Source organism: Protopterus annectens, chromosome 4.part0, assembly GCF_019279795.1.
Source record: "Protopterus annectens isolate FY-2018-M chromosome 4.part0, PAN1.0, whole genome shotgun sequence".
NCBI lineage: Eukaryota > Metazoa > Chordata > Ceratodontiformes > Protopteridae > Protopterus > Protopterus annectens.
The window spans coordinates 1,108,041,910-1,108,065,207 of NC_056733.1; the positions used below are offsets into that span (position 1 = coordinate 1,108,041,910).

General features: G+C 42.4%; 1 protein-coding gene across 1 annotated transcript in view; it reads right to left on the minus strand.

Moving 5' to 3' along the window:
• The window catches only part of LOC122799790 (F-BAR and double SH3 domains protein 2-like), a 1,119,909-nt gene that overhangs the window by 455,817 nt on the left and 640,794 nt on the right, over window positions 1-23,298 (minus strand). The window contains exon 5 of the mRNA XM_044069087.1: window positions 11,324-11,446. Within this exon, the coding sequence (XP_043925022.1) occupies window positions 11,324-11,446 (123 nt within the window). The remainder of the gene's footprint in view (window positions 1-11,323; window positions 11,447-23,298) is intronic.

Here is a 23,298-nt window from a genome sequence, read left to right on the forward strand (position 1 = left end):
TCAGTATATCCTACAATGGAGACCCCTACGATGAGAGTCCTGGGAAGTGTGCTTGCTTGCCTTAGGAGTGTAGTGTTTGGGGCTCCAGTAACAATGACAGTGTGGTGTTAGGTATTGTTTTTTGTAAGTGCCATTGGGCTTGCTGAGGTATAGCTTTGGCAGTGGGTGGTCTAGATGATCTGTGTTGTTTAGGAAGATTGCTTTCAAGTGCCTTAGCATATGTTAGTATATGTGCGTGTTGTGTTCTATGAGAGGATGGTGCTGTGTGTGTGGTTTCAAGTGGACCTGTATGTGAACGTTTAGCCACCAGTGTCATTATGTAATTACACTTCTTGCATACTGTGTCTGATTCTTTAAAGGATTAAGTTGTTGCCAGTAAACTTAAGACAATTCTTACATGGTCTCAAGATGCCCACATCCACCAAGCTGGCTACATAGAAGTTAGGAAACTGCAGATCCATACTGTCCAATCCTTTGATTTGAGAGCTACAAGGGGGAGATGTATTGGGGTTAGCAGGGTATTTTGTTTGTGCAGACTAATAAGGGTGCTTTAATGGGGCAGATTAAGCTAAACAGTACTAACATTCTACTAACTTTGTTTACAGAATACTGAATTCTACTAAATCTGTGCATACTGCCACTCCAGGCCAACTAGCTGTTCTAAGCTTGTTGGTGCAAAAGGTATATGCTCTATATTACTGCTTTACAGTTTACAGCTTTGTGGACCTTTCTGCAGTGAAAATTTGCCTTTTAGGTGTTTGCTACTGTACATGGCACTGCTAACCCATGCAAACAGACAAAATTTATAGCAGCACAGAAAAAAACAGACAATAACACTTCTGGCCAATAAAATGAGAACACTCCGAGTCCTTTTGTGCATTCTCCAACTCAGACAGATCAGTCAAACACCTCCAACCACAAGATGAATAAACCCAGTCATTTTGATGTAAAAACACAGTACAAGAGACCCACAAGTGCAATGCTAATACAAACTGCTTAAACAACATTAACAACTTAAACATCAAACATTGTCCATGTTGGTGTGAACGACCTGAGACTTACCTCCCTGGACTATATGAAAAGAGATATGGAAGAGCTCTCCGATCTTGTAGCCCAGGCAGGTATGACCCTAGCCCTGAGTAGCATTCTGCCATTGCCCAGAATGATACCGCAGTACAAGGACAAAATGATTGACTTCATCAATTGGCTAAGCTTCTGGTGTCATTCTAAAGGGATCCAGTATCTGTCTGCTTGGGATGACATGGTCGACAGACCACGATGCTTTGCCAGAGATGGCCTGCACCTGTCGCCCCTGGGATTCTGGATACTGGCTAAGGCTCTTGCCTTGTAGTGCCTTTTTTAGGCAAGGTTCAAATGACAAATACACCACCGTAACAGGTACAGGCAAGCAAAAACTGAGGGTAATGCTACTCAATGCTAGAAGTCTAAATCTCAAAATGCACTCACTCGATGCACTCCTTAAAATGGAGAACATCGATATCTGTGCAGTGACTGAGACCTGGTTCAAGGCTCCAGAGAGCACCCCTGCACTACCAGGCTATAACTCATACCACACTTTTCAGCCATGCAATCTGAACCGGAACACCAAAGGCGGAGGTGTGTCCATATTCATTAAAGATATCCACACCTCCAGGCTAGTTGCTCAGCATAATGCATCCAAGGTTATCCAAGTGCAACTAACTCTGGGCAAAACTGCAATCCAAATTGTAGCTTGCTACAGATCTCCCAACATGCTACAGGATTCCCACTCCTCTTTTCTTGATGTACTGGAAATATTAGGGTTCAGCCAAACACCATAATAATGGGCGATTTCAACTACCCCATTAACTGGGAAAACTACTCATGTACCAACTCCTTCACACAACGCTTTCTCGATAATAGTAATAATACTAATAATGTGGATAATAGTATCCAGCTACCTAGTTGATGCCTTTAGTAGTACGCTTAATCACATTTAAGAAACTAAGTTGGGGGCTTAGTAGTACACTTAATCACATCCAAGAAACTAAGTTGGGGGCTTAGTAGTACACTTAATCACATCCAAGAAACTAAGTCGGGGGCAAATGTCAAGTGTTTGGAAGCAGTTTGATTAATCTCTTTCACTGCAATAGTCGGGGATAAGGTTATGCAATACGCATTTTACAAGGCTCTTGTGAAACTTGTTTCTTTTCTTTTCCTTTTATAACTCACACGCACTGTTTGCCAAACATGTCGGTGGTTTGTAATATTGTTATACAGATGATTTTCAAGCAGTTAATTTTCCTGCCTGGTTTAAATATTACACCTAACCTATTACTTGCAAAACTGTGACATGTTCCAGAGTGTTTAATTGCTGCTAGAACTGATGTTTTTTTTTACTTAGCCTTTTCTGTATTGCTTGTAATGCTACTAGACTGGATGTTTTTCTCCTAGCCTTTTTGGTGCAATTTCTGTAAGACAGTATGATTACAACTTTATTATTATTGTAGTACTACTGACCTACCTAATCTTAACTGTTTTTTATAAGTACTTTTGCTGCCTTAATACAATATTAATATCCTTCCTTCTTACCTTTTTCACCTTCCTAGCAATCTACCTACTACCTTCCATTACTGGACCTACCTGGCCTCGAAGGACCGCCTGATCTACTTCAGGCTTTGCCAATTTGGACCATCTTGCTTTTCTGCTGCCCCAGTGATTTCTCCTGTTTGTACAGTACTTGACAAAGTATGTTTAACTTATGACCCATATTGTAAGCTAATACCTGTTGACTGTCTTGTAATTTTTTGCCACTGAGTCAGGTAATCCAGCAGCCAGACTCCTCTCCCTGCCCAGTATCACATGATAGTCCTTTTCCCCTGTTACTAACTTTATTCTTTCCCCACCTACTTATCCTTGTCTTGGTTACCTTCTGTATCTTTCCTTCTGCCCACTATGTAGCAGTATAATCCAGCTTTGTGCCCTCGCTGTCTCCCCCACTTGTGCTTGCTTTAGCTCAATATAATTCTTCTTTTCTTCTATTTCTCATCTCTTGCCCTGCTGCTTCACCTCCTAGCCCCTACTCTTCTCATCCTTTACCTACTTTAGACTATATCCACTTCTAGCTTCCCTGATTCATTATCCTCTCTCCTACACCATACCTGCTCTACTAGAAGCTACATACCTGTTACTCCATCTCCTTCTCTTTGCCCCTTACTGATTGTCTCCTCCGAATCCTCCACCACTTGGTCTGACCCGCTCTGTTCGCCCTATGGGCTCACTCCGCTCCCCTACCCTACCCCCAATTCCCACCCACCCCCAGTGCTGTTAAACTTAAACATCTCTGACCACACCCACTTACCTACTTAGCCTATCCCATTAGACTACTACTTATCAACCGCACCCCTTCTCCAATTCTCTCGATAACTAGCCCCACCCTTCAATAAATTTACTTTTCATCCCTCTACTTCTTTGTTACCCCTCCCATAAGTCACCTCTCATCTATTCTACCTTACATTTCTCTTATCTTTACTTTGTTCAACCCTCTACATAATCTCTTAACCCCACTATCACAAATGACCTTCTTACTTAACTATACCGTTAAGAACTTTCTTCTTATTACTTCTTCAATAATATTCTTAACTTCACCCTATGCCCTAACCTTCTACGAATATCTCTCTTTAATTAATAATGAACCTTCCCATCAACAAACATTATGAATCACACAGCTCAACTTCTTCTCCCATAGTAATATAACCTCTATTTCAATTTACCTACTCCCAAGGTTCCATAGATCTTCCCATGTTACTTACTTCTCCAGCGAGATAAGCCCACCCAAGTACCTTAAAAGCATAAAGACTTTACTAAAATATCAAACTCAACTACTATTAGATGGCGATATTCATCCTAATCCAGGCCCAAACCCTCCAATCTACAATAACCCACAAAACAAAACAACTAATTGTGTCTCTACCTCTATAAAACTAGGTAATTCTCTTAGAATAGCTCAACTCAACATCCGTAGCATTAACAATAAACTTACTCAACTGCATGCCCTCTTATAAGTGCATGCATTTGATTTCCTTTGCCTTACAGAAACTTGGTTGAAACCCTCTACTCATGACCTAGAAATAACATCCTAAGATGTGACCGTACCTCCAAGAAGGGTGGAGGTGTAGCTATCTTATACAAATCTGAACTTCTAGTTTCATGCTTTAATGTGTTACTCCCCTCTAATACCAGTGCAGAAACCCTTGCCATTAAACTCCAACTTAATAAATCTAAATCTATTTATATAATCTGCACCTACATCCCTCCAGGAAATAATATTAACACTCTTGAAAAGATTCTTAGTAGCCTTTCCACCATACTACCTCAAGAAACTATTGTACTAGGTGATTTTTAACATTGACTGGACTACCTGTAACTCTCCTAATCCTAACACCCACATAAATCTTTATGGCTTCACTCAAATAATAAACACCCCCACAAGAATCCACAAACCTAGTAATAAAGAAGCTACTCTTGACTGGATACTTATAAATAGTCATCCTGAAACCTATACTTCAGGAACACTTCCAGATGACCTTAGTGACCATGCACTTACCTATATAACAAAACAAAAGGCTCATACACCTATTAATAACACATTTATAACCTATCGTTCCAAAAAACACTTTAAAGCAGAGAGGTTTCAGAATGAACTAAAGGCCTGTAACTGGTCACCTGTGAAACAACTCAATCTAGATGAAGCAGTTTCTTACTTTAATACCAAGTTCCTACAAATCCTAGATCTCCATGCCCCCCTTTGCTCTTCCCGAGTTAGGACTAAAACAGCCCCATGGCTCACAAAACAAACAAAGGACAAAATACTCCTACGGAACAAAATATGGGCCAGATGGAGAGCCACTAAGAGCTCTGCTGACCACCTATATTTTAAACAGCTAAGAAATGCAACCAAAAATGACATTATCCTAGACAAGAAAAACTGCTATCTCTACCTTCAACAATCACACCCAAATAACCCTAAAAAGTTTTGGTCAGGCATTAATAAACTTCTCCATCCAGGACATACCAAAACTTCAGCCCCATCTTCAGTTCCCCATAATAACCCTTTGCAAATAGCAGATGCCTTTAATAATTACTTCACAGAAACTATACAAACTCTTGCCAACACAATATCTCCCATTTCCCCCAGCACTTTACAAAACACAAACAGTTCAGTGCTTCCCTTCCATATACAACCTGTGCCAACATCCTTTATCGGCAAACTCCTTCAAAAACTCAAACCTTGCACCCCTTCTGCCGACCACCCACCAGCAGAATACCTTCAAATAGCTTCCAAAGTCATAGCATATCCCATATCCATCCTTATAAACCGAACAATCATAGAAGGTAACATCCCATCCATATGGAAAGTCTCCCATATAATCCCCTTACATAAAGGAGGCAAATCCACTGATATCTCCAACTTCCGTCCAATTGCATTACTCTCTCCATTAGCCAAAATAATGGAAAAATGAATTCACCATCAACTACTCCAACATCTGCTCCACAGTAACTTACTTGCCAACTGTCAGCACGGCTTTAGGCCCTTTCATAGTACAACTACCGCCCTTCTATCTTTTACTGACTGTATTAACAAGAATCGAAATAATAACTCTCTATCTTCTGCACTATTCACTGACCTATCAAAAGCCTTTGATATGGTTAACCATGACTTACTAATCAATGTCCTAAAAGCCCAATCTCTTGACCCACAAGCAATACTTTGGTTTACATCCTATCTAAAAAATAGACAACAAGCAGTGCTCTGGGACAATAATCTCTCCACACCCCTCCTTGTAAACATTGGAGTCCCTCAAGGCTCTATCCTCGGCCCTCTTCTATTTTCTATCTTTATTAATGATCTAAATACTGTTGTTCCTCAAGCCACAAGCATACAATACGCTGATGATTCTACTTTAATCTGTACTGCTAAGTCATCAATCTCTCTTCAGACCCTTACTCAAGCAGTTTTTAACACCGCTGAAAATTGGTTCACCCATCACTACCTCCTCCTTAACCCTAAAAAAACAAAATTATTACTTTTTGCCCCCACTCAAAAGTCACCAGAGTTCCACTTCACAATTATCTCTAACAATGGAACTACTATTTCCCCTGACACTACTACATGCCTACTGGGCATAACCATAGATAATAACCTCAGCTTCGACAACCATATCAACAATACTATACAGACTGTCAATAAAAAACTAGGCTCCCTGTATAGAATCAAACCCTTCCTCACACCACTAGCTAAAACCTCCATTGCCCAGACTCACCTCACTTCTACTCTATTCTATGCTTCTGCCATATACATCAATCTAACAAAACACAATCTAAGCAAGCTTGAAACTAGCTATAATAACATAGCTAGATTTGTCACTGCCACCCATTTCAGAACCCACCACTGTCACAACCTTAAACAACTTGGATGGTCAGAACTACAAAATCATCTACTGTATAAGCAACTGCTCATCTCACATAATATTCTTCATCACCCAAACAATACCCCAATCCTCTCTACCCTGATCTCCCCATATAGAAATCTTGCAACACTTTGCTCAGCAAATAAGCTATTATTCTCCAATATTAAATCAAACAATAAAGCTGGGGACTCACTTTTTACTAACATTGTGGGTAAAATCTGGAACAATCTTCCTAGTACAGTCACGTCTCTCTCATCCACACCACTCTTCAAGAAACATCTCAAAGAACATCTGAAATTTCATTGGCTTTGTCCCTGTTCTAAACCAGACTAAATCCTACCTTTTCCCCCTTAATGCTCTTTTTTCTATACCCCTTCCTTCCAACCTTTGTCCCCTCTACAGCTTTAATCAATAGAATCTAACCTTATTCTAGCCCTTGTGATTCTTGCCTTCTTCTGCTCTCTCTTTCTCAGACCTACTAATCATTACTTCAGAATTCTGAGTGTCCTTGTACTCAATTGTATTTTAAACCTTGCACAGCCTGCGAGCTATTATTCACAGAAACAATTTTTGATTCTCTTAAATCTTTTTTAATTTCTTTGTATTTGAATTTAGTCATTTTTTAACTATTGTAATCTTTTTTGTAATTTACTAATGCTTGGAGCTTATCTCCCTGGGCCTCTACTGAAAATGGACATGTATCCAGCTAGACTAGCCCAGCCAACAAATGTAAAATAAATAAAATAAATAAAAATTCATAAACTCCAGTGCCCTGGATCAACTTATCCACACCCCCACCAGGGGCAACAATATCCTAGACCTGGTCATTACCAACATGAGTGACCGGTGTTCCACACCTGAAGTCAACTCCTCACTGGTCCGATCTGACCATAAGCTAATCAACCTTGATATCCACATCCTGCCCCCACCCCCCATTAAGGAAATCATGGTAAAAAATTTCTCCAAAGCAAACTTCATGCTTCTTAAGACAGAAGTGGTGAACTTCATGACACCCATGCATATGGACAATACAGTTACGACTGCTGAATCCTACACAAATGCACTCTATAAGCACTTACACGAGTGCATGGATCGTGCTATCCCAAACAGAACCAAGAAGCTATCCTCCAAAAAAAGGAAGCCAATCTGGTGGTCACCTGCCATAAACAAACTCTACAACAGAAGAAAGAAACTGCTGCAAAAAAAAAAGAGTAAAATCCCATGCTTGGAGAACTCCCTGGTCAGCCTCAGTAAGAAACTGAGATCCCTTATAAGATCCTCCAAAGCTAGCTACAAAAACAAAATCCCCACTGATTCTAAGGACAACCACAAAGCATTCGATAGCTATGTCAAGAATCTCAATGGCAACACCCAGATCTGCTCTGAGTTGCAGCACAACGGCATGAAAATTACAGAACCAACTGATATTGCCAACATCCTGGCAGATAGGTTCAGTGCTAACTTTACCACACACCCCCACCCCCTAAAGGGCCCATATCTATACAGGAAGAATGCAGAGTCTCTGTAATCACAACTATGCAGGTAAAAGCTGCACTCTCTAAAGCCAAAAACACAGCATCCATGGGACTGGACAATATCCCAGGCTGCATTTTACACGAACTTCAGAACGAATTGGCTCCCTACCTAAGCACCATGTTCAATCATAGCCTCACATCAGGCTTTGTGCCCACTGAATGGCGTACAGCAACAGTTATCCCACTCCACAAAGAAGGGGCCACCACTGATCCCGAGAACTATCGCCCTATTAGCCTGATCTTGAAGGCCATGGAACTCATAAACAAAGACATTAGTAACCTCCAAACTCTGGATCCCACCCATTTCAGGTTTCTGAAAGGCAGATCATGCCTCCTGAACCTAATCGACTTCTTTGAGGCAGTCACCAAAGCCTTAGATGAGAGTAAGGTGGTTCACACAGCCTATCTTGACCTCGCCAAGACTTTCAACACCATCTCCCATTCTGGAATTATAGCTAAACTCACTAAACTAGGTATAAATCCCTACGTCACAAGATGGGTTGCCAACTGGCTCACTGACAGAATCCACACTGTAAAAGTTGCAGACTCCAAATCTGACCTCAAACCAGTGACAAGTGGAGTACCACAGGGTTCAGTCCAGGGACCTCTCCTGTTTGGTATCTACTTCTCTGAAGTACAGGCCAACATAGAAGGCCTCTGGCTAATGAAGTTCGCAGATGACTGCAAACCAGGAACCACAGTCGAGTCCCCAAATGATGTGGAAGTCCTGCAGAAGGGCCTCACTGAGACAGATGCCTGGTGTACGAGCCATAGCTTCAAACTCAATGCCAAAAAGTGCATTGTCATCCCCTTTGGTAAAAACTCTGTACCCATGAACTACTATGTAGACAGTAGTCTACTTAACACCGAATGTGTGATAAGAGACCCTGGGACCCAGGTGGACAGTAGAGTGTCCTTTGATAGTCACATTGCCACAGTAGTCAGGAAGTCCTTCTATGTGGCACACCTCATCATAAAAGGGTTCTCATCCAGGAAAAAAGAGGTCATTGTTCCCCCTCTACTCAACACTCATTAGACCCATTATATAGTACAACGCCCCTTTTGGAATGTACCTCACAAGACATCTGCAGCAGCTGGAAAGGCCACAGAAGTACCTCACAAAGAGGATTACTGGCCTCAAACAGATGTCTTACACTGACCGTCTCAAAAAACTCCAGCTTTACTCCGTAGCATATCGCCTTCTCCGAGGTGATCTCTGCCTAACATATAAAGCTATGTCAAACCCAGCGCTGTTGGACATGCTACACCTAAGGAAACCCCAATCTCTCTGAGCTACATGCTCTAAACCTTGTCATCACAATAAACAGGACATCCTGGAGGGATAGATTCCTGTCCCAGAGACTTCCCATACTCTGGAACAGGCTACCCATCTATGTCAAGCAAAGTTCTTCATTAGCACTCTTCAAGAAAAATCTTGATGAGTGGATGGGAAATAGGAAATACACCCCGGGGATCACTTCTGTGTCTCTGCTCGACAGTGGCACAGGAAAATAACTTTCTTGGGTGGCGTAAACCAGGGAACCTTGTTGGCTAGGCTTACATAGGCCCTCGGGCTGATAGCGTAGTACCTACCTATGAACCATCTGCAAATCCCTTGCTGAAAGTAATTTGAAGACAGTAACAGGGATAGGAAGAGCAATTGTTTTACAAAAATAATCAGTGAAACACACACACAAAAGCAGGAAGCAAAAGCAATCAATCAAAATAACTTAAGAACGATTTAGCAATCAAAGGTTTTTAACTTTTGCCTGGATGGCACTGGATACAAGTACAACAGCTCTGGAATGCAATCTAGAACCACAAGCTTTGCTGAGCTCAAGGAAAATGAGCAGGAGACAGTATGTAGTAAAGCTGGTTTACTCAAGAGCAACACTAGTTTGCTGGGTGGACACGGAGTATCATGGGTCTATGGAAAGTAAAGGGTGGGGAAAGTACATAAATAGCTTGTACAACAGTCAATAGCAATGAAAGAGGAAAGGGAGAGACTTTAGAAATCAGATAATCATAAGTGGAGGGCAGAGACACAGCTTTATAAAAAAAAGCAGAAGAGTGGAAGGGCTGGGGAGTTTGAAGGAACAAGCAGGATAGCAATCAAAGGCAATATTGGAGCGCTTTCAGAAATTTTAGCTTAATGTGAAAGTGGGGAATGCGGCAGACACAGAATGCAAGCAGGTAAATGACATGCAGAACACAAAAGCACTGAAGCACAAAATGTAGCAAAGACATTTCTCTCGCTGCTGAATTTCTACTACAGTTAAAGGCACTATGGAAAAATGCAGGAATAAATGATTAAGACACAAATCTGGTAGTAGTACACAGTTCATAGGTTAGAACTAGGCTAACTGCCCTTGTGGGCCATTTTCAGCCTAGCCAATTACCCCATGTGAGAATCAAACCCTGCACCTTAAGTTTGTAAGATAAATACCTTAACCATTATGTCAACCCCCCCACAACTGTTAAACTACAAGATTTTGGCCCTGTATGGTTTAACATACAAACAGATTTTACTCACAGTTCCACACCTCTCCAAGTCTTGGACAATGGATAGTCAAAATGTGGTGCTCTTCCTGGGAAAGCCCACTTATAAATGGGGAATTCTGGGTTAAGGTTATGCAAAGTACTAGCTATGAATGGTTTCAAGGCAGGGAGTAAAAAGGAAAATGGCATTTACAAATGTTGTTTTATAAGGGTTTCATGCTAACCTACATCGGATTCAGTCTGGACCAGCAACTGCCACTGTGAGCAAAAATTCATTCAAACATTGAGATTACTGCTAGGGACACTCCAAAGAGAGACATTTAATTTCCACAATGAAACCCTAAACAGCCTGATTTATTTATTTATATACTATTTGCTGATCACTAAGTGGGCTGGTGTACAAATCTTTTTAAACCATGACCAATAGATTCAAAGTGCAATTAATGTAGACATTATATACGAGTTTACATCACAGATAAATCAAACCCAAAGGATACGTTTCTTGAAAATACAAACTGGTGGAGTTTGAGGAGTATGGTTGGTACATACAGTGTTGAGGTGAAAGCAGAGTAGTATGCTTGATACACATGTAATAAACAGATATATAGATGCCAAGTTAAAAGCTATGTACAGTACAAATACAGTCATGCACACTACCTCCTGTCTACAAATGTTAAAATTCCAGTCTTCTTGTATCCAATATCTCTAATTTTCACACACACCATTGAATAAAATTAATATTCTGCAGACTCATTCTGGTCTACGTACTGTTGGTCAATGTCAGTTGATGCATGCACAAAGAACCATGAAGTTGCTACTGCACAGAATACAGACAAGTACCTGACGAGAAAATTCCAGACTCCTTTGAAAATGTTCTAGAGTTGACTGGCAAGCAGTTATTTCTGTTTCACTGAGAAAAGTGAAATGCTCCTTCAATCTGTCATACAAATCACCATCAAGACCCTGAAAAACAAAACAAAGGTATTTCAACCAGAGTAGTCTTTCTCTGTTAGCAATAAAACATAAATGTTCAGAGAAATAGATGTACTGTAATTCATCCACTTTTTGTGCTCTTCTTGGTTTTATCAGCCTAGCGTTATGCATGTAAGTGTACATGGGCTTCTTTTCTAAAAAACAGGTACCACATATCTTAATTGCTATATATGGATGTCTCATCACCTTTAGTACCCCTGTTTAGCTTTCCTTCCCACAGCCATCCCAGACATGATGCACACTGCTTCTGTACCACTACCACTAAGGAAGACTTTTGTTGCCTCACAGCAAGAGGTTCTCCCGTTCGATTCTCGGCTTGGGTTGGGAGTGCCTTCTGTGTGGAGTCTGCATGTCCTCCCCACGGTCGAGTGGGCGTTCGAAAGACATGCGCTGAATGGGTGTGCCTTCGTTGAAGGTTGGGCGTCGGGCTGGCAACTCGACACCATAAAAAAAAAAACTGCCAATCATTAGCGGACCGGAGTTCCGCTGTGGCGACCCCTAACCGGGAAAAGCCGAAAGACAAACAACAACAACTCTGAGTGTTGCATTTCATTACCTTAAACCTAAATCGGCAGGCAACCAGAACCACTGATTCTATGTATTACTTATTTATTCTGTTAAAAGGAATGCACACACAGCTAAACACAATTTTCAAAACCACTCGGCTGAAACATCAGAACCAGCTGAACGGACAAAGAATCCTGTCATCAATATGACAGTAATAACACAAACAGTGCCTGGCAGACAATAGTGAAGTGATAAGTGGCCTGCAGTCCCTCAGCAAATAAAGTCATTGTGGCATAATGTGTGCTGAAAGGCAGTGTTTCAGAAGTGCAACCTACAGTGCAGTTCACAGATTTCAAGTATGGATTAAGAAATTTGATTTCTGACTGCAAGTAAAATATCTGAAAAATCTAAGAAGGTACATGACATATTTCTGCATGTTAACAGGAAAATAAGCACTTAAAATATATAATGCAGTTGAATTTCTACAAGCAGACAGATAATATTGTACCAATGAGACACTAGTTTCAGAGTTAGTTTTAATCAAGAAAAATCCAGTATCAGATATTCATGCTTTCACAACAGCACAATGCAATGGGGAAAGTACTGATGCTTATTAATATACTGCATTAAATAAACTGAGCCAAAGATAGTGAGTTATATGTTTGGTTAGCATGAGACACAACTGCATATGCTAAATGGAAAGATCAAATGAGATGCAAACTGGTGAAGGAAACAAAACTGAATGTGAAGTAAAATGACTTATCTGTTGAGAAAGCAAAATTACTTTATCCTAGGCAATACAGCTAACTGAAGAGACATGAGTATCTACGACTGTATATGAGATAGAAAATAAGAAAATGAGTGAAACAGAGAGAAAACAGGCCACAGGAATCATGATGAGAAAGTATGACAAATGTTTTGTTGAAGTCATCTCTGTGAGGTGTAGTTATAAGCATCAAAAAGAAAATTTATTGTGCTGGATCAGTTGTCTAGAAACTGTGGAAGAATGAAATCAGTTTGCCAAAGTATGTAAGATGCAAAACAAACACATTTACACCTGAAAGGAAAGTATGTGGTGAGGAAAAAGACAAAGATAATTTACCTAGGAGTACAAGTCTATTAAGAGTGACTACTGTACAAGAATATGGCAAAGCGAGTTTGAAATGAGTATTAGCTAAAATCAGGGCACAGAAAGTACAGTTATGTACACTTACCATAAATGTAGATGTTCGAGTGTATTCACTGTTGCAGTCATTACATTTGGGTAATCCTGCTGGCAGGTTGCCCTCAGTCGGCCTGAATTCCAAAGTCCTGGGTCCTGCGTCAGCTGCTGTCGCCCCTTCCCTGACGTCAGGTCGTCAGGGGTATAAAAGATGCGGCCAATGCCATTTTCTTTAGTTTTTCTTGCCCCAGATGTTAGGTACCCCCTAAAAGGGTAGCCAAAATGTATGTATGTATATATATATATATATATATATATATATATATATATATATAAACATGCACCAATGTAAAGTTTACCTTCATCTACAAGCAAATACACCACATAGGTTGTATAAATAAAGAAGGAAAGATAGGTTCCATCAGAAGAAAGGGGGATGGTGGGTGGGTAACCTGGACTGCAACAGTGAATACACTCGAACATCTACATTTATGGTAAGTGTACACAACTGTACTATGTTCTTCATGTTTCACTGTTGCAGTCATTACATTTGGGTATAGTCCCAAAGCTAAGGTTGGGAGGCTGGAGCTAAACAGCATTAGGAGCGGTTATGAGGCCCTGCAGAACTGCAGTGGCAAAACCTGCCCTGGATTTAGAGTAGAGTGGGAGATGATAGTGCTTTGTAAAGGTGTACACTGAACTCCAAGTAGCAGCCTCTAAAATGTCCTTGGTTGGTACTCCTCTGAGAAAAGCTGCTGAAGTGGCTGCAGCTCTGGTTGAATGTGGCCTAATGCCCTTAGGCACTGGCTTGCCATGGTGTAAGTAGCAGAAACGAATGCAGTGGCCCATCCATTTTGAAATAGTCTGTTTTGAGATGGCCATTCCTTGCGATCCTGCAGCATATGCCACTAGTAATTGCTCTGTCTTTCTGAAAACTTTGGTTCTGTCCAAGTAGAATCTAAGCTGTCTGTGTATGTCCAAAGAATGCAGAATTCTCTCCCCTTTGTTCTGTGGATTTGGATAAAAAGTTGGCAGATGAATAGTTTGGTTAAGAACCACACTGGACACCACCTTAGGCATAAATGTTGGGTTTGTCCTCAGAGAGACCCTGTCTGGATAAAAAAATGACAAAAGGTTCCACAGCCATGAGTGCTTGTAGCTCTGAAACTCGCCTTGTGGAAGTTATTGCTAGGAGCAGAGCTGTTTTCCAAGATAAAAACTTTAGATCAGCAGTAGCAGCTGGTTCAAAAGGAGGCAGGGTGAATTTTTCCAAGCCATAGTTGAGGTCCCATGCAGGCATTGGTGATCTTCTTGGAGGCCTTAAATTTTTGGCGCCTCTGAGGTACTGTTTTAATAAGGGATGAGAAAAGATTGGTGGCTCTGTATTGTAATGAGCCGATAGATGGCAGAGGCATGAATTTTAATAGATGAAAAAGATAGGCCTTTGTCCAGAGTCTCAGTTAAGTATTGCAAAATCTGAGGAATATTTGGCACAGCTGTATCAGTTCCTTGTGCCTGGTTCCAAGCACAGAATCTCTTCCATTTTCCAGCGTAAGATTTTCTAGTACTAGGCCTTCTCACCTCCAAAATGACCTCCATCACAGCTTTACTGAGAGGTGTGTTTTGTATGACATTATCCGCCACGCTGCCAGGTTTAAAGTCCTGAGTTGGCTGTGCAGGATCTGATTGTTGTGCTGGGACAGTAGAAGAGGTGTTTGAGGTAAGGTCCAAGCTGGGCATTGAGACAAGTTCTTTAGTATTGGATACCAGTACTGGTGGGGCCAGTCTGGGACAATTAGTATCATCTTTGGCTTCTCCTGTCTGACCTTTAGGAGTACCTTGAGGAGGAGAGGCAGTGGTGGAAAGGCATATACTGATAGGTTTTTCCAGCTGAAAGATAGGGCGTCCACTTTCCATGCTTGTCTGTGATAAATCCTTGTGCAGAATCTATTTAGTTGGTAGTTGTGAGGGGAGGCAAATAGATGTATGTCCGGGCAACCCCATTTCCTTGTTATCATGCTGAAGACTTGTGGATTCAGCTGCCACTCGTGGGGATCCATGAGGTGTCTGCTTAGTTCGTCTGCCAAAGTATTTTTCCTTCCTGGCAGGAATTGTGCCTGCAGATATACTTGGTAAGTCAATGCTGTGTCCCACAAAGTCTTGGCTCGTCTTCAAATGGGGTAGAAATGTGTGCCCCCCTGCTTGTTTATATACCACATGACCGTGGTGTTGTCTGTCTTTATCAGTAGTTGTCCTGGATGAAGTAGGTCCTTGAAGGCTGTCAGGGCATTTTGAACCGCAAGCATCTCTTTTTGATTGATATGTAGATGCATTTGGTTTGAGGCCCATGTGCCCTGAATGCATTTTCCTGCCATGTGGGCCCCCCAGGCATAATCTGATGCATCCGTTGGTAGTGTCTGCCTGGCTGGGGGTAATGTGAATGGCTGTCCCTTGTTTTGGTGGCAAGCCTTTGCCCACCATCAAAACTCCTGTTGCAGGCAGGGAATGAGAGTAATCATAGTTTCCAGGCTGTGGCAATGTTGAGTCCAAACACTTTTTAGGTGCCATTGCAGTTTCCTCATATGCAGTCTTGCATATGGAATTAGTAGGATGCAGGATGCCATAAAGCCCAAAGCCTGCAGAATTTTTCTTGCAGATAACTGGGCCTTTGTTGCCATCATTTTGAAATAGGTAGTCAGTTGCATTTGTTTGTCTGGCGAGAGATAAGCCATCTGGGCAGTTGTATTTAAGCTTGCACCCATGAATATTATCTCTTGAGAGGGTACTAGTTTTGATTTCTTTTCATTGACTGTGTACCCTAGACATGTTAGAAGTTTTTTCACAAACGCCAGATGATGTAGAAGAATGTCCTTGTTCTCAGCTTGAATTAGACATTCGTCCAAGTAAGGATATATTTGTATTCCTCTTTGTCTGCAAAATGTAATTACTGGTGCCAGGCACTTTGTAAAGACCCTGGGTGCAGTAGATAAGCCAAAGGGCAGTGCAGAAAATTGGTAATGCATTGAGACAGCCTTGAATCGGAGGTATCTTCTGCATATTTGTCTGATAGGGACATGCAGGTATGCCTCTTTTAGGTCCAAAGTCACAAGCCAAGCGTTCTTGCCCAGCAAGGGCAGAAGCTGCTGCAAAGTCAACATCTTGAATTTTGTTATATCCAGGAATGTGTTCAGAATAGATAGGTCCAGTATTGGCCTCCAGGCCTTGTCCTTTCTAACAGTCTTGAGTAAACTCCTTGTCCCTGCTCTTGTTCTGGTACTTGCTGAATGGCCCCCATGTCCATGAGGGATGAGACTTGTTTTTGTGCCTCTGCCCATTGATTTGTGGGCAGATTTGGCCAGCTGTTTGTCTTTGGCAGGGTATGGAAATGGAACTTGTAGCCTTGTGACACAATATTTAGAATCCACGTGTCCTGGGGGGTTCATGTCAAACCCACGACATGTTCAAATATCGAAAGTCACTACACGAAACCATCAACATTTCAAAACATCGACAGTACAGGTATCTGAAAGGACAAGTAACATGGGTCCTGCAAGGGAGTAGTATGGGTACAGTATCATATCATATCCTTTACTTCCCTTGCAGGACCCATGTTAGCTGTCCCTTCTACCTGTAATGTTTTGAAATGTCGATGGTTTCATGTCGGTGTAGTGACTTTCGATATTTGAACATGTCGTGGGTTTGACATGAACCCGTCCTGGGTTATGATGTGCCAATTTTGAGGAAAAAAGTGCTAATTTTCCCCCTAAGGGTGCTGCCAGGAGATAAGTGCTTGGTGCAGGCAGGGGGAAGTCATTGGGACTGTTTCCTGTATGGTTGAGATTTGTCTTCTCCAACTTTGGAGGTAGAGGCACCCCATTGCTTTGACCTGTATGAACCTTGCGCCTGGGATCTGCCTCTAGGGTGTCTGGGTCTGCCCCTTTGAGGTCTGTCTGACACAAGGAAAGGACCAATTCTTTGTTGGCCAGTGTCTACTAAACCTAGGTGGTTGTACTTGTAAAAAATCTTTGACAGTTTGCATAGATTTAGCTTTGTCCTCCATTTTCTTTAACACCTCTTCTGCCTTAACACCAAATAAAGTATCATGCTGTAAAGGTGCATCTAATAATTTTACTTTGACATGATCAGGCAGATTTTGTTCCTTTAACCAAGCATGCCTCCTAATTACAGAACCCGTAACTGTGGCCCTGCAGGAGGCCTCCAAAGAATCAAAACCACATTGCAAAGTATGCTTTCCAACTTGTTCAGCTGCATGCAATAAATCCTGCATTTCCTTGTTTTCCGCACATTCAGAGTTTAACAACATTTTCTGTTTAAGCAATGCCATGACATGTTGCTGATATTTGAGCATATGAAACTGACAGTTTAAGGCCCTTATAGCCAAGGTAGCAGATGTGTATACCTTTTTTCCTAATCTGTCCAGTACCCTAGAATCCCCGTCAGAGGGTGTAGGGTTTTTTGCAGCGGAAGCCTTAACTCCATTGGGACCCTGTGAAATAGTTTCTGGGTCTGCAGCAGGGTTTTTAAAAAGGAATTTATGAGAGTCAGGAACCCTGTAATTGCTGTCAAGCTTAACAGGAGCTGGAGGTAAGGAGTCAGGGGTAAGACTAGACTCCAAAAAATCATCATCTACAACGTCCAACACAGGTGGAATGGCTAGTGGCCTGTGCTGAAGTAGTAAAAGAAAATCCCTGAGCCTCTTTTTAGATTCTGAAAAATCTTGGCTCTCCCAGTGGAAATGCTCCTGCATGGTATGCAAGGTTTCCCCAAAAGAATAATCCCCTGAAGGAATACATTCTTCAGCATCAGAATCCTCAAAGGGGGGAAGAGAATATTCCTGATCAGTAGAGGAATCAGAAGAAATAGAAACCTGATCTGAAGATTCATAGTCAGTCTCTTGCCTAGGCCTCTTATCAGGAGGGGGATGGGAACCCCTGATCAAGGTAATTAAGTCTTCGGCCATTTTGAGCATCTGTTTTTTGGGCATAGAGGCCTGTCCACGTGGCTCTTGAGTTTGTTTCTTTGCTTTAGAAGGTGCTGTAGGTCTTTGCCTTTGAAGTTGAAGTTGGTTTAATGTAGATGTTTAGGTCTGAATACACCCTCAGAAGCCAGTGCCTGCTCAGCGGTCCCGGACCCATCTGAAGGAATAGTATCCGAGGCTCCAATACTTTTGAGTTTCCAGCGGCATGGCCGACTCCACGTGGGAGTCGGTAGCGTGCTGTGACTCTAAAGTAGTGGGTGTCAGGGGCTGCGAAAGCACCTCACTGAGAACCGGCGAACCGGCGACTGGCTTGGGAGAAGCTTTGCCGTCGGTTTTGGGCCTCAGTTGTCTATCTCTCTCTTTTTCTTAGCGTTTTTTATGAACTTTGGTAGTCAGATGGCTATCTGACGACATTTTTGGATAATTGAATAGGCGGCCAAAATAGTTTAAAGCAAAATCATACTGACGCTTAATAGTGAGTTGGTTAAATCGACAAACAGCCACGTTGTGATCAGGACCTAGGCAAGGAATACAGTAAGCATGAAAATACTTATGAGGTATTTGCTTACCACAAGAAATGCAATTATTAACTTTTTCTGACATCGGTCTGGAGCAAGAAAAAAGTTTCCCCAATGGGGTACTTAGCTTTATTGAAGACTTCGGATCTGAAACTCGAACATGAAAATCTCAGGTGTCGGCTGACCGGCACTTGCGAACTGCTTCTGCTTCGGGCACCGGCACGGCAAGAAAGACTAAAGAAAATGGCGTCGGCCGCATCTTTTATACCCCTGATGACCTGACGTCAGGGAAGGAGCAACAGCAGCCGACGCAGAACCCAGGACTTTGGAATTCAGGCCGACTGAGGGCAACCTGCCAGCAGGATTACCCAAATGTAATGACAGCAACAGTGAAACACAAAGAAAGTACAGTTTTGTACCTACCATAAATGTAGATGTCCGATAGGAATGCATCTGCAGTCCTTACAAATGGGTAGTCCTGTCGTCAGGCAGCCCTTCGGTCGGCCGGATTCCAAAGTCTGGGTCTGGCTTCGGCTGGTGTCGCGCTTCACCCGACGTCACAGCTGCAGTTCTTCGGGTATAAAGGCATCAGCCGACGCCATTTTCCTCAGTGTTTCTTGCCCCAGATGCCAGGTGCCCTCTTGGATGGCTAAATTTGGATAAATGCCAATGTTTCCAAATAGTAGAGAGCAAACACATAAAATAAGCATGTATGTACATATATACAAACAAATACACCATAATAGATCCCCAAGCTAGCTGAAGGATGGCAAATACCCTAGGAGTACCACAGAGGGAAGGTGGGTGGGTAATCCTGACTGCAGATGCATTCCTATCGGACATCTACATTTATGGTAGGTACAAAACTGTACTATGTCCTTCAAGGATGCATCTGCAGTCCTTACAAATGGGTAAAATACCATAGCTAAACTAGGGAGGAGGAAAAAGGAGAGATTATGGTGTAGTTAGGATCCCTTGCAAAACAGCAGAGGCAAAACCTGCTCGGGATCTAGAGTATAAAGGTAAATTGTAATGCTTGGCAAATGTATGCACGGAGGTCCAAGTAGCAGCCTCTATAATGTCCTTGGTAGCCACTCCTCATAAGAAAGCTGTGGTAGTGGCTGTAGCCCTTGTGGAGTGAGGCCTGATGTTCTCTGGAGTTTTCTTTCCATGGTAGGAGTAACAAAATCTAATGCAATTTCCTAACCATTTGGAGATTGTCCGTTTTGAAATTGGTTTTCCTTCCTTTCCTGTTGCATATGCTATCAGAAGCTGGTCAGTTTTTCTATTGGACTTGGTCCTGTCCAGGTAGTAGCGTAATTGTCTATGTACATCCAAGGTATGCAACAGTCTTTCTCCCCTGTTCTGTGGGTTGGGGAAGAATGTAGGTAGGTGGATAGCCTGATTTAAAGACACTCTGGATACCACCTTAGGCATAAATGTAGGATTTGTTCTCATGGACACTCTATCTTGATGGAAGATCAGGAAGGGTTGCACTGCCATTAATGCCTGTAGTTCAGAGACCCTTCTTGCTGAGGTGATTGCCAGCAGGAAAGCAGTCTTCCAGGATAAGTATTGTAATTCTGCTGTTGCTGCTGGTTCGAAAGGGGGAAGTGTCAATTTTTCAAGCACAAAGTTCAAGTCCCATGCTGGCAATGGTGGTTTCCTGGGAGGTTTTACATTTTTAATTCCTCTCAGAAACTGTCTGAGCAGAGAATGTGAGAAGACAGGAGGATCCAAGCTGTATTCTGCTGAAATAGCTGATGCATGTATCTTGATGGAAGAATAGGACAGGCCTGTATGAAAGAGCTCTGCCAGGTACTCCAGGATGTTGGCTATGTTTACCAGTGCCACATCTTCTCCCTTTGCAGTACTCCAAATGAGATATCTTTTCCATTTTGCTGCATAATTCTTTCTTGTTGAAGGTCTACGAGCCTCAAGGATTATGTCTTTAACCCTCTGGGATAAATTTGGGTTAATTGTTCTTATGTAATGTTCCAGGCAGTTAGCTGCAGAGTTTTCAGGTTTGGATGCAGGATGTTGTAGTTGTTCTGTGTTAACAGCAATGGGATCAGGGTAGTGCCCATATTTGTTCGAGACATGCTCCTCAGCAATGGGTACCAATGTTGCCTTGGCCAGTCTGGAGCTATCAGAATGATCCTTGGACGTTCCTCTTTGATCTTCAAAAGCACCTTGTGCATCAAAGGAAGTGGTGGGAATCGTATGCTGTCAGGTTTTCCAACTGAAAGATAGGAGTCCACCTTCCAAGCAAGTGGGTGGTACGTCCTTGTGCAGAATTTCTTTAGCTGGTGATTGAGTGGGGATGCAAATAAGTCTATTTGTGGTAATCCCCATTCTCTTGTGATGGCTTTGAAGATGTCCGGATGCAGCATCCATTCGTGGGCATCCGTGGTAGTTCTGCTTAATATGTCTGCTAGAATGTTTTCTTTTCGGTACAAAAATTGCTTGTAACTGAATGTTGTAGCTCAGAGCCACATCCCATAGGTCCAGTGCCAGCCGGCATAGAGGGTATGAATGTGTGCCTCCCTGTTTGTTGATGTACCACATAACTGTGGTGTTGTCTGTCCTTATCATCAACTGACCTTCTTGGAGAAATGGTCTGAATGACTGGATTGCCAATTTTACTGCCAGCATTTCCTTTAGATTTATGTGCAGGCAGCTGGTCTTGAGTCCATAAGCCTTGTATGCACTTGTCCAGCATGTGTGCCCCAACCGAGGTCTGAGGCATCTGTCGTGATGGTTTGGCTTGGTTGACTGTTGCAGAAGGGCAATCCTGTGTTTGATTGACAGGCCTGAGCCCACCATAGGAACTCTTGCTTCAGGCATGGAATTATTGGAATTTTGGTTTCTAGGCTGTGCTTGTGTTGAGACCACAAATTCTTTAGGTACCACTGTAGCTTTCTCATATGCAGTCTGGCATGAGGGACCAGAATTATGCAGGATGCCATGAAGCCTAGGGCTTGCAGTACTTTTCTTGCAGTTAGATGGTTCTGCTTTGTTAATGTCAAGAAGTAGAGATAGTTGCTCTTTCTTTTCTGCAGTTAGGAATGCCATTTGTTTTGATGTGTCCAGCTCTGCACCCAGAAAGGTTATTCTTTGGGATGGAATCAGCCTTGACTTTTTATATTGACTGTATATCCCAGGGCTTGCAGCAGGTAAATGACTCTTTGTAAGTCTTCTGTTAGCTTGCTTTTGTTGTCCGCTTGTATCAGGCAGTCGTCCAGGTAGGGATAAATTTGGATTCCCTGAAGTCTGCAATGAGCAATTACTGATGCCAGGCATTTCGTGAACACTCTGGGGGCAGTAGATAAGCCAAAGGGCAATGCTGAGAATTGATAATGCTCTGATCCTGCAAGAAATCTGAGGTATCTTCTGCAATTTGGTCGTATGGGGACGTGCAGGTATGCCTCCTTGAGATCTAGAGTTACCAGCCAAGACTCCTTGCCCAGCATGGGAAGAAGCTGCTGTAGGGTCAGCATTTTGAATTTTGGAACAATGAGGAATGTGTTTAAAGCGGGCAGGTCGAGAATAGGCCTCCATTTGCTCTCTTTTCTTGGTACCAGGAAGAGTCTGGAGTAAAATCCCTTTCCTTGTTCCATAGATGGTACCTTTTCCACAGCTCTCATTCTTATTAACTGAGATATTTGCTTTAGAGCTTCTGCCCCTTGAGTAGGTGGTAGGTTTGGCATTCCTCTCTTTCCTGGTAGAGTATGGAAATGGAACCTGTAACCTTGGTCTATAGTTTGCAAAATCCATTTTTCCCTTGTGATGCAATGCCAGTTCTTTGAAAATAAGGTTAGCTTTCCGCCTAAGGGTGCTTCCAGTTGTTCCCTGGTAGGCGGTGCCATAGCCAAGTCACTGTGATTGTGTTGTTGTAGTGGTGGTGGCTGCGTCTGTGCCTCGCTGGTTGTTACCTCGCCACTGGCGTCCCCTGTAGGCACCCCTGGATTGGTTTCTGCCTCTTGAACGCCTATTCCTGCCTCTCTGTGCCTTAGAGGAGTCCGGAAAGGACCAATTCTTGGAGGGCCAGTTCCTGCTAAACCTTGGAGGTTGAACCTGTAAGAAATCTTTCACTGTTTGCACAGATTTTGCCTTCTCTTCCATCTTTTTTAGTACCTGCTGAGCAGGGGAACCAAATAAATTGACTTTGTCCATGGGTGCATCTAAAAGCTTTGATTTGACATGGTCTGGTAATGCCTGCTCTTTCAACCATGCATGTCTCCTGATAACTGTGCCAGTCATGGCTGATCTAAAGGAAGCCTCCAGTGCATCATAGCCACATTTTAAAGAATGGTTACTAACCTGCTGTATGTTATGTACCATTTCCTGAACATATTTCTTATCTAAAGATTCTTCAGAGGACAGCTTTTTAGTTAACTGGTCTAGCATAAACTCTTGATATTGAATCATATGAAATTGGCAGTTCAAAGCCCTAGCTGACAAAGTAGCAGAGGTGTAAACTTTTTTACCCCATCTCTAAGGACCTGGATTCCCTTTCAGAGGGGAGGGGGTTTTTAGTAGATGTAGTTGCTACAGCTTTAGGGCCCTGGGAGATAGTCTCTGGATCTGCAAAATGAGCCTTGTATAAATGGTGATGAGTGTCCAGGACCCTGTA